This window comes from Ipomoea nil, unplaced genomic scaffold, assembly GCF_001879475.1.
Source record: "Ipomoea nil cultivar Tokyo-kokei standard unplaced genomic scaffold, Asagao_1.1 scaffold3169, whole genome shotgun sequence".
NCBI lineage: Eukaryota > Viridiplantae > Streptophyta > Magnoliopsida > Solanales > Convolvulaceae > Ipomoea > Ipomoea nil.
Window position 1 is genome coordinate 2,644,765 of NW_017619597.1, and position 12,054 is coordinate 2,656,818.

At 36.9% G+C, this 12,054-nt stretch overlaps 2 protein-coding genes across 6 annotated transcripts; one reads left to right on the forward strand and one right to left on the reverse strand.

Annotated features, from left to right (window-relative positions):
* Positions 1-2,201: 2,201 nt before the first annotated feature.
* On the forward strand, positions 2,202-6,992 carry LOC109167628 (nucleolin-like). Of its 4 annotated transcripts, none has more exons than XM_019316684.1 (11): positions 2,202-2,685; positions 2,995-4,166; positions 4,238-4,327; positions 4,407-4,871; positions 5,104-5,218; positions 5,300-5,464; positions 5,583-5,818; positions 5,990-6,077; positions 6,170-6,237; positions 6,353-6,445; positions 6,534-6,992. In XM_019316684.1, exons 1-10 carry the CDS (start codon positions 2,388-2,390, stop codon positions 6,416-6,418), a joined length of 2,763 nt encoding a protein of 920 aa, XP_019172229.1. In that variant the 5' UTR covers positions 2,202-2,387; the 3' UTR covers positions 6,419-6,445; positions 6,534-6,992. The 4 variants fall into 4 exon arrangements, with proteins under 4 accessions (XP_019172229.1, XP_019172230.1, XP_019172231.1 ...); XM_019316685.1 differs by having other exon boundaries at positions 5,586-5,818; XM_019316686.1 differs by having other exon boundaries at positions 3,001-4,166.
* A 1,974-nt stretch (positions 6,993-8,966) lies between these two features.
* Positions 8,967-11,536, reverse strand: LOC109167629 (protein BASIC PENTACYSTEINE6-like). 2 transcript variants are annotated; one of them, XM_019316689.1, is made up of 3 exons: positions 11,269-11,536; positions 10,450-10,499; positions 8,967-10,157 (listed from the first exon to the last, which is right to left on the reverse strand). In XM_019316689.1, exons 2-3 carry the CDS (start codon positions 10,453-10,455, stop codon positions 9,252-9,254), a joined length of 912 nt encoding a protein of 303 aa, XP_019172234.1. In that variant the 5' UTR covers positions 10,456-10,499; positions 11,269-11,536; the 3' UTR covers positions 8,967-9,251. The 2 variants fall into 2 exon arrangements, with proteins under 2 accessions (XP_019172234.1, XP_019172235.1); XM_019316690.1 differs by lacking the exon at positions 11,269-11,536 and adding an exon at positions 10,921-11,251.
* Between the last annotated feature and the right edge of the window lie 518 nt (positions 11,537-12,054).

The following is a 12,054-nucleotide window of genomic DNA, read 5'->3' on the forward strand; positions in this document are numbered from 1 at the left end:
AACTCAATCTTATAGCTGATGCTTTTCTTTTTTATGTAACTTTCATCCATTTGGTGTTCATTAATTAACCGACCTACCAGTAATTTTAAAAAAATATTGCTCATCACGAGAGAAAGAGGGTAAAGAAAATAAAAATAATGTTAGCATACTGCAATATTTCAATTAAAAATATAGTTAATCAAATTTTACTAGTTTGGTTGATTAATCGATTTTTTATTAATTGTATTGTTGCTACTAATTCATGACTTATTTTTATCTTTTTACTTATTTGATTTAGGTGTGTTGAGCATATATAATATATAAACATAAAGGTGCAATCAAATTATTTGTTTAGACTTTTAGTTGAGATGGAGCACATGTTTCAATTTAGTATCAATGTTATTGAATAAAAAAGATAATACGATTCTCGTATTACTTGAAAACTTTTAGTTAAAATGAAAAATAATGTTTCGATTAGATGAAAGTTTGGAGTTTTTTCCCAAAATGGTCCCTTGACTATCGCTCATTCTCAATTTTGTATTTTGACTTTTAATTGCACCCAATGTGGTCCCCTGACTTTTAAAAACTCCCCCAAATCGGTCCTCCGTTAGAAATTCCGTCTATTGAGTGTTAAAATGAATGGCATTTTCGTCCGTTTACCTATTATATGCCTAATATACTCTGAAAAATAGTCGAGGGACCATTTTGGGAATAGTCGAGGGATCATTTTGGGAAAAACTCATTTATTTATTTCATTTTTGTTTATTTCCATTTTTTTAAGACTATCAAATTAGAATTTCTATACATTTTTTTTTTCTTACAAATATAAATAGTTAAAATTCACAATCAAAAGTCAAAATTTTAAACTTTCTCTACAAATTTTTTTCCTTCTATCTAAACATACCAACTTCCCTCTATTCCTATCAAGTTTTACAATAAGTTCCGTAAGTTTCAAAAATATAATACTCATATACTTTTTATGTTCACACACACACACACACACACTTCAATAGACAATCAATCACTATGTATCACATTAAATATTATTTTTACCAATAAAAATAACATTACTATTTTTATCAGTTTAGACACCCAAAATGTACGCTTTATTTCTCGGTCAGTATGCCTTTGTAAATAAAATTATTATTTTTACAATCAATCGCTATGCTTCTAGCACTTCTTGGAATTGAGAAGTACGCGTCACTTCTCGGTCAATGACAAAATCTTAGAAAATATTTTTGAAAAGTTGGCTTACCTTAACTTGCAAGGCCATTAGTTTCATTCCAAAGTTAGTACAAATCATAACTACCATTTCCAAATGCCTATCTACCAAGAAGTACATCATGCTAAAGAGAGTCTACAACTATGACTATCAATTTTATGTGTTAAAGGACAAGTAAAATAAACCAAATGCAAAAATAATTAGCAGAAAACAAGCAATTCTAAACCTAAAGCCTCATCATTTTTCAATATTACAAGTTCTTGTCATTTTGAAGTTTGTTTGTATTTTATATATGAATTATTAATAAACTTAAATTTGAAAGTTAAACTTGTTTACCAAAGTACGAAACTTATTGTAAAACTTGATAGGGATAGAGGAAAAGTTTGTATGTTTAGACAGAAGGAAAAAATTGTAGAGAAAGTTTAAAATCTATTTATATTTGTAAGAAAAAAAAATCTATAGAAATTCTAATATGATAGTCTTAAAAAAATGAAAATAAATAAATGAATTTTTCCCAAAATGGTCCCTTGACTATTCCCAAAATGGTCCCTCGACTATTTTTCAGAGTATATCAGGCATATAATAGGTAAACGGACAAAAATGCCCTTCATTTTAACACTCAATAGACGGAATTTCTAACGGAGGACCAATTTGGGAGAGTTTTTAAAAGTTAAGGGACCACATTAGGTGCAATTAAAAGTCAAAATGCAAAATTGAGAATAAACGATAGTCGAGGGACCATTTTGAAAAAAAACTTTGAAAGTTTGTAATTATAAAGATAAATTAACTTAAGTTTTCATAGGTAATCAACTCAAACGGGGAAGAAATTAATAACATGACCAACCCCCATTAAACTACAAGGTATTTGAGCCGGGATATACATCAATCTAATTCCTATAATCCATTATACGCCACATCAAAACGATTCACCGTCAATAGGAAATACGAAGGGGTTCACGCTCACCGAATATAGATTTCCCTTGAGCCGAAGCCCGTAAGCAACTAAGCACAGCGCAACTGTCGCGTCCTCTGAATCCTCTCTCTCTCTCTCTCTATATCTCTACCATTTTCTCTAGTCTCTACTCCGCATTCATCTTCCGTAGATTGCTAGGGCACAAGCGTAGCTATTCCTTTTTCCTTAATCTGATTTGATCACATATATTATACTTTTATTTACTCGTCAAATATGAGAACTCCGAACTCCGCAACGCCGAAAGCGGCATCGACGGCGAAGAAGACGCCACCGGCGAAGAAGACACCACCGGCAAAGAAGACACCGCCGTCGAAAAAATCCGCCGCCAAGTCACAGAACACTCCCGACGCAGAGCATGCATCCCAATTGACATTGATGTCCAACGAGGCGAAGCGCACCCCAGTTACAAGAGCGAAACAGGCGAAGGCGAACGAAACAACCGCTAACGCTGCTGCAGCATCAGTAGCGGCCATTACACCCAACTTGATGGACTCGAAACAATCACCAGCAGGTATATAATACCGACTATTGAGTCTTTAGCTTCCATGAAACTGTTTTAGATTATAATTTCTCAGTAAATGGATGTTGAAATAAAATATTAGGTCCTAATTTTGGCAATCAAAATGCTCCAAGTTTAGTTATAAATTTTAATTTTCTTCAAACAAAATCTAAGCCTATGAGGAGTGATTATTTTTAACATATCTTTCTATTCATTGATAAAATATATGTGATTTTGATTATAGTTGTGATTTTGATTATAGTTTTGATTTTGATAAGAACTTTTTCTTTTTATTACTATTTGCTTGTGTTGATCATGCGGCTCTAGAAACAAAGCCTGTTTCAAGAACTAAAATAGTTCGAAGGGTTGTAAGGAAAGTGGTACGGAAAAATCCAAAGTCTGGCAAAAATGCTTCGGTTGAGACATCCAAATCTACAGGAGCTGGAACAGCAAATGTGGAGGACTCTTTGAAGGAGAAAGAAGAGGATTCAAAATTTGAAGTATCTCTGCAGGATGAGACTGGTCCTGAGAAAGAAGGAAAACATTTGGTAAACCTAGCGTCAAGTGATGATTATGGTGAGCCTGTAAAGAAAGATCAAGGTGATGTGAATGTGAATAAACATGCTATGATGGACTTAGAAACAGCTGAGGCAGCAGGGTTGACCGAAAAGGTAGTTTTTGCTTCAGATGATCAACAAACTGGCTACAATGATGTGGAAAATTCTGAGGATCATGAAACTGTTGCCAGTGTTGTGAAATCATCTTATGTTAAAGAATCTGTTCTTAAAGATGTGAAACCTCTTGAGCATCAAGAGGCTGTCATTAAGGATGTACAACCCGTTGTGCATGAAGAGGCTGTTGTTAAGGATGTAAAATCTGTTGAGCATGATGAGGCTGTTGTTGAAGATGTAGAATCTGCAGGGTTTACAAAACCTATTGCTGCAGATACCAAATCTCTCAAGGATCATGAATTTTACAACACAATAGAGGAACAGCAACTGAATGATAAACTTGAAGGGGGCCAAAATGTTGTTAAGGATAAAAAATATGTGCAAGGGGAGGTAGATAGAATGGAGGAAGATTCCAATGAGAAGATGAAAGGAAAGAATATTTATGAAGAGGAAAGTGATGATGATAGAATAGAGGCATTCCGTGAGCAAGTGGATCATGAAGTACTGAGTGGTGAGGAGTTTGCTGAAGGTGATACACCACACAATGGTGAAGAAGCAGATGCAGTAGCAGATGAACGTGCAGAACTAAATGCCGCTGCAAATGAGCGTAGGAAGAGGAAAGAGCTGGAAATATTTGTCGGTGGGCTGGACCGTGATGCTACTGAAGAGGATTTAAAAAGGGTATTTCAGCATGCTGCAGAGGTAGTTGAAGTTAGAATGCACAAGGAATTGCCCACTAACAAGAATAAGGGATATGCATTTGTGAGGTTTGCAACCAAAGAGCAAGCCAGCCGGGTTTTGGCAGAGATGAGAAACCCAGTTGTATGACTCTTTTCTGTCACTTGAATGTATGTTTGAATTGAAGTGCAATTTTCTAATCTCAAATTTTACAGATACGAGGGAAGCGATGTGGGACTGCTCCTTGCGAAGATAATGATACATTATTCCTTGGGAATATCTGTAATACATGGACAAAAGAAGCTGTAACATTTCTACTATTTTCTATACATTTTCATGTTATCTAAATTTCTCCTTATTAACTTCAGAATGTGATAATAACAGATAAGACAAAGGTTGAGAGAATATGGCATAGAAAGCGTTGTAAGCATTACTCTGGTCGAGGATCCTAAGCATGAAGGTTTAAGTCGGGGTTTTGCATTTATTGAGTTCTCTTGTCATGCTGATGCCGTGACCGCATATAAAAGACTTCAAAAGCCCGATGCTGTTTTTGGCCACTCGGAGAGAACTGCCAAAGTGGCTTTTGCTGAGCCTTTATCAGAGCCAGATCCTGAGGTAATGGCCCAAGTTAAATCAGTATTTGTTGATGGACTCCCTCCTCATTGGGATGAAGATCGTGTAAGGGATAAATTCAAAGGTTTTGGGGAGATTGTACGGATTATACTTGCTAGAAATATGTCATCAGCAAAGAGGAAGGACTTTGGATTTGTAGATTTCACCGCACATGAAGCTGCTGTTGCTTGTGTTGAAGGCATAAATAACACAGAGCTCAATGATGGGAACTCAAAGGTATTTTTAAAAAAAATGTTTATATATATAAATATATTTGTAATTCCCAAGCCAGAATATTTTACTAAAAGGACTCAAAATTGATCACTTTCTTCTGTTGTTTTCTTTGAGCGTACAAAAACTTGTGCTCTCATATGTATGATGGTGCATTGATCTTAGTACTATATCATATGACTTTGTACTAATATGGAAATCATGTGTGCTTTTTATAATTTCTTTACCATCTTTATAGATTAGAGTGAGAGCAAGACTTTCAAATCCTCTACCCAAAACTCAGGCTGTTAAAGGAGGGATGTCTGGTGGGTTTCGGATTGGCCGTGGTAATAGTGGAGCTTATACAAATTATGGTAAATATCTTTTTGAGCTCTTATTAATGTACAATGTTCATTTTTGCATAAAATGTTTGCATTGAGGTACACTGCCTGCAGAAAGGGGTTTTGTACGAGGTGGACGTGCTTTTGGTCAACCAAATTTTCAACGAGGTAGGGGTTTTTATCCCCGTGGACATGGCTATGGTGGTAGAATGGGGTTTTCTGAACATGAATTTGATAGACCATATCCTCCTTTCCCTGAAAGGCAAAATTTTGGAGGAGGTAATTAAAGTATTGCTGCAATTCTACAAAAAAACTTATCTGTCATAAGCTAATTCACTTCCTGGCCTTTTCCTTAATAAGATATATATTATATCATTATGTGTCATTGCATTTGCAGGAGAGAGATGGGGTTTCCGGGGTGGCCATTCACCATCTGATGTAGATCCGACATTTGTACGGCCTTACTTTGATAGACCACGATATGGTGATAGAAGTCATATGGATGATGGTTTAAGGAGGCAACCATATCTTGCTAATGAAGCATTTGACAGGCCATTCATGGGAAGGCACTATGAAGATCCTTATTTTTATGATCAAACTGCCCATGGGATGAAGAGACCATTTTTTAGGACTGTAAGCAGGAAGCTTTATCCTCCCTTGGTCCAAACCTAATCCAATTTACGTTACATTACTTTAGGAGGAAATGTTGCTTTATGCGCCAGCATAATATTTCAGTGCTTGGTTTTCTTAACATTAACCTTTTTTTTTTTTTGTTTAAAAAAAAAAATTTATTTTCATGACAAGGATCCTGATTACATGGAGCCTAGCAGACATCGTCCAAGGTTGGATTACTCTGACCCTGCAGTTTCACTCCGTCGAAGCCGTTACAGAGGTATTTTTGTAATTACGCTGCATCTTCATGTTATCCTGTGTCTTGGTATGCTTTCATTGTCCGGCAGCTTATTGTGGTACTTCTGTTGTTAGATGACGTTGCAGCTGATGGTGGTTTCAGTTCGCAAGGTTACTATGGCTATGGCTATGACTCCTCTGATGTGAGTGTCAAATTTATCTTAACCAGACTCCACCATGGTGCAATGTTTATCTTTATCAGTCTTTTACCTCACCTGATTCATGATATTTGTTTTCTATATTCTGTTTCTAAAACAGTTTCGTGGACACACTTACCAATCCTTTTATCATGGTGATAGTCCATATGGACGAGGATATTACTAGTTACTAGTAGTCTTAAAAGATTACTTGGTAAGTCAGAGCTCATTTAATACTAGCATTTTGTGTTGTAACACCCTGTTGTTAAGTTTAAGGTGGGTTCTTTACAAACTGATCGCAGGTGCCCTTGGAATGTAGAATCTGCTGCTTGATAAGGAAGGCATTTGCTGTGTAGCTGCTCAAAGCAAAGAACCTATTTCTCTTTTATGTGCTCCTTATTCTTTCGGTGGATGTTACTTTTCTGTTTTACCCTCTCTCTACTCCCGAGTCTTTTATGCTCTTCTCTGAACAAATTGGATCCAGTCACCTTAGTTTTAGGTTGTACACTTACAGAGGATCTTATTGTGGAGATGGTATTTTGTCTATGATGAAGACTCTAATGGATCTGAGCTCCTTCTATTTATGCTGTTTTGGGCATTTGAGGGTGTTGGACATGACTTTTAGGTAGATAAATACTACTATTTTGTCTTACAGACTGAGGATATGTAGTTATGATATATTCTGAAGTTTAAAGGAAAACTCTGAGCATGTTAACTGTATTTTGGTGAGGGAAAGTATAAGTTAAGGTTTCTTTACAATATTCAGTGAGATCCATAGTGCTTTGGAATTTGATATGAAAATGATGGTTTTTGGATGCACCTTTTGTGGCTTTTTGGAGAGAAACACTAGGTTTTCAATTTTCATACCCTTGTGTAGGATTGATCCTTTCAATGGTTTACAACCAAGAATATAGTATGTTTAAATTCATGTAGGTGATAGATGTTCTTTCGTGTGTAATGGTTGACTGGTAGGTGTATTAGTGGACTCATGTTTGAGATTATGATGCTGAACGTATCTGTCACTTGATTAAATGAATTTCATCTTGGAGGAAAGCCGCATGTTGACTCTTCTCAGGCTCAATCGTATATCATATGTGCTTTGGGATATTCTTGTCTAATGTCTGTTGTTTCCTTTGTAAGGGGATTAATATTTGGTGTTGGCCATACAATTATTCTGGGGGTTTAATTACATCTGTGAAGCTACTTGGGTTCAAGGACAAATGATGGAATCTAGTGCCTTCCTGAATCAATTTGAAGTGCATGTTAAGTTTTGATGTCTATAGCTGAAGCAGTGAACTTGGTATATACACTTTTGTTCTACTGGCCAATCCTTCAAGCATAAAGACATGGCAATCCTTCAGGATGTATTTTGACCCTTTACTTTTCTGATCTGTATGTAACATTCCTAAGGTGATATCTGGTTGCCCCATGGCAAATAGGTTTGGCTTTAGTTTTAGTGATCAGTGAGAAAATCATCTGGTTCTAGATTTGTATGCAACGAATTCATGATGTTTATTCTCTTAGGTAAGTGAATCCTACGGCTCCCCTATTTGTTACAATCTTTAAAATGATTGTGATAACAAATAATGCTGTGTGTTAGTGTGGTTTTTGGCTTTGTTGAAATAGATTTTGTTGGACCTCTTTATATGTAACCCACCCTTTTTTGCTTTAAGTGCTACAATTTATTGTGATCTTTTGCAAATAATAGAACTATTGGGATTAACATGGTTTCAAATATTTGAAATGGTGGAGAGTACATTATCCTTTTTTTTTGAATTCTTCAATTTTCCTTTTTTTTTTTTGAAAGCAGAATTCTTCAATCTTCTATTTTCCAGTTTTTCAACATCTGGTTTCCAAATTGGATAATTGTACAAGTAAACAAATTTTCTATTTTTTTTTTTTTTAATTTCTCTAGACTAGAAAATTAGAGAATTTCTTCAGTTAGTGAACTCATCCTAACTGTCTATGTGAGGATAAAACTGTGTATATTTTTCTATATATGTCGTCCTATACAGTATTCCTGATCTATCTATAAAAGAATGTTTTTATCTGTTCCATCTATATATTATATATGGCCTTAGAATTTGTATTTACAAGTGGCTCTGCAGCACCTGCTTATATGCTTATAAGTAGTATTTACTAGGAAAAGACCTTTCATTCATATGCTTAAAAGTTAGTTGATGTAGGCCAAGTCTTATCAGGATCAGTGTTATTTTCTTTGGTTGCTTTGTACTTGTACATTACACAGAGAACTAGATTGATTGTTCAGTTGTGACTTGTAGCGTCTTGCAGGAGTTGGATCCTTATTGCTAACAGAGTCATTGGTGTATGTTTCCTGCTAATGTGTAATGACGACTAGAAAGGCTATTATTTAGTTTCTCTTTGACTTGTGTTTCCTTCCCCTGTTCGAGCCTTGTGCTATATTTCGTTCTTGTTCTTTGTGATTTGTGTCAGGTTCTCTCAGACATGAACGGGCTAAGTTCTGCTGCTGTATCATATTGATTTGTTTTGGCATAAAGCTCTCAAGTTTGCTTGAGTGGAAGAGGAAGGAGAGAGTTGCCGGGTGGTTGTCTTATATTTGTAATGGATGATGAAAATTAAGACCGGAAAAATGGCCGGCTCCAGGTTGTGCATTATTATGAAGCTTCCAATTTTGATGAAAGCATTATTATGAAGCTTCCAATTTTGATGAATTAAAGTCTCCTCATTTGTAGGACAGCCACACCCTGCTTTTGTTTTGGCAGATACCATATGCATTTTGTAATTACAATCTCATGTCAGTTCAATTTTTGATTGTATGCTCGAAATAAAATATGTTCAGAACAACGTTGTTATAATAACGATTGCTCGCTCTTGAAAGAAAACCCTACCATCACAGTAAATAGAATTCAAATCTTTGAGCTACATCTTGAATTCTTTCTCCACGCCATGAGTCATGAATGTAGATAATTTTAATCAAAGGTAGATGAGGAGGCTAGCACAATCTGCTGGCTGGCCCTTGGCCATTGGCCCTGGCAATGCTATTTTACTGTACTATACCGATTTGTGCCATGCTTTGCCCAATGGTCCTTCAGATCAAGTGGAGCAGACAGGTCATAGCCTTCGGCAGTAAGACGGCTGAGCAGTTTACTGAATGCGCTTGCACTCATCTTTCGACCACCAACTCTGGAATAGCGCTTATGTGATGCTTGTGGCAACGGGTACATGGATATGGTAGTTGTGCAGCAGGCTGATTGCCACCCACCATTCCCCCATTTGTAACACGGTTGAGGGGTTCCAGTACAGGAACAAACTGGCACTGGCATTGCAGACACATCAGAATTTACCTGCTCTAAACCGAAATCTTCATCCCATGTATCCAGGTGCTTGTCTTGTTCTTCATCACTGGCGTCCACAAACTCCCCGCAGTTCCCATCATCCCAATCATCGAATGTAGAAACTGCCTGCCAACTCAAATCCTCGACCTCCACCTCCTCTCTTTTAACCACCCTTGCTAACTTGGATGCCTTTTTAGGTTTGCTTTCTTTTGGTTGCCTCACCTTCCTGGGATTATTGGCAGTTTGAGGAGTAGGATCTGTCACGTTGAAGGGGTCGTTTGTGAGGTTTTCTGTTGGGTCATAAGCAGCTGCACTTATCATTTCATGCATCTCCTGCTGGTAATGGATGTGTTCAGCTCCTGGTGACTTGGAAACAATATCTTCATCATTCATTGAGCTTTCCCGCAATTTAAGGGCAGATATGGCATTATCACGTTCCTCTAGGGCAGTATTGCGCTCTGCAATTGCAGCATCCCTCTGCAACATCGCCATGTCTCGCTCTGCTAAAGCTCTTTTTCTCTCGTCTAGGGCCATGTTCCGTTCTAGGATGGCAGCATCCCTCTCAGCCATGATGGCCATGTATGTCCTTATAGTTGAGTTGTTCTGGTCCTTTTATTACAACAAAATCATCAACACTTTTGTTTTGGGTATGTTCTAAAGAGAGAAAAAATCAAAACTCAATTCACAACAAAACCTTTCATTGCAATTTTACCATTCAGAAAATATATTTTAATCTGTTCCTGCCATATACACAGTCTAAAGTAAGACACCCTGGTTTACTTCTGCAGATACTATAAATGTACTAGGATCAAAGATGGTTAACTTGCCAAGCTTCTGGTTCTAAAGCAAATTTCATGCAAAAGGTGAAGTATAAATTTGTAATAAAAGGACAACGTCATACCATCATAAAGAGGAACGCAAACTAGCAACCCATCTCAACTTTGGCCATTTCTGCAAACATGTCAAGAAAAAAAATTAAAAAATCCCAATTCGTGATAAAACATTAGCAGCCAAGAACCGCATCAAATATAAACTTTCGAAATATAATGTGCTTTACTTTTCATAGTATAACAATAAGCATTGAATTCATAGACTTCCCAAGCTTTGTGAAAATAAACAGACAGTGCAAACTACAGTGTTGAACGACAGAAATGGAAGCTTTCTATGCAGTAAGTCAAGTAAACGAAGATATAGAAAACTAGTAATTTGCCTCAGCATCTTAATTTTCTGAGCAATTCTAGTTCTAGTCTTTTTTTTTTTTTTTTTAACAAAGGGAAGGGGAATACCCATACAATCTATGCCTACACTAAGGCTCGAAATCTAGACCTCCCACTAGTTCTAGTCTTTATAGGAACGCTTTTCACACTAGTACCAGAATCATTTCCCCAAAATCTCTTCCACAGTTCCACTAGGCCCTACTCAGTTTCTGAAATCTCAAGCTCCTAAAAATGCAAATCCCTCGAAATAAAACTGTTTCACCGGAAATCAACAACACAAGCTCAAAGCTAAGCAAGCAACGGAGATCAATTTCAGAGATTCAGCACAGTATCGTATACATCCTCAGTGTACTCGTACAGATACGCGTATACATTCAACCCGCCGTACAAAGATCGGAAGCTAGGGTTAATAAACTCGAGCAATCCGACTTCAAAAATACATATTCAAATCTAAAATAGATCAGAGAAAAAGGCATTTCGCAGTCAATAGAAAGAGAGCTTACCAAACGCTAGAGAGAAAAACACGAAACGCAGAGCTCAGATATCCGACCGAGAAGCCGTAATCTAGCGGCGGAGCTACTCGGGGAAGAAGGAACGATGCGGCGTCGTCAAGGAAGGAACGACGGCGTTTAAAGAGACCGGATCTACCGCTGGCCTGCAAGAAAACGAGAATATAGTATGTCGGATCGGGTCGTGCCTCCGGAAAGAAAACACAACACAGGAGATCACGACGGCAGAGAGCTATTTTTATGTTTATTTTTAGTCATTGATTTCCCACCTGCCCAATTAAATTTTATTAATTATTACACAAAAGTTGACCCACTTAATTTTCCTTTTCTTTTTCTTCTGTAATAATTGATTCCTAAATAATGATTGTGAATTAATTCTTAAATCAAACCCAAATTAAGAGTGATCACGGTTCAATTCGAACAGAACCGTGCATTGTACTAATTGAATCGGAATCGAAATCGTCCGTACAGTTTTGATTTCAGTTAGGAACCGAAACTAATAAGGTTTCAGTTCGAAACTAAAACCGATTTCGGTTCTGATTTTAAACCGGACGGTTTCAGTTCCAAACATATATATATATATATATATATATAGGAAGGTTCAAGTGCGGCAGTGCACTTAGGTGCGGCGGTGCGGTTAATTGTAGGCCATTAGATTAGATAAATCCAACGAATCACATTCATCAAGGCTTTTCCGATATTTTCGCGCGCGTTCTCACAGTACGCGAACTGCAAGGTTAAAGTCGTCATTGAGCACCAGAATATATCAAATCATAGTGT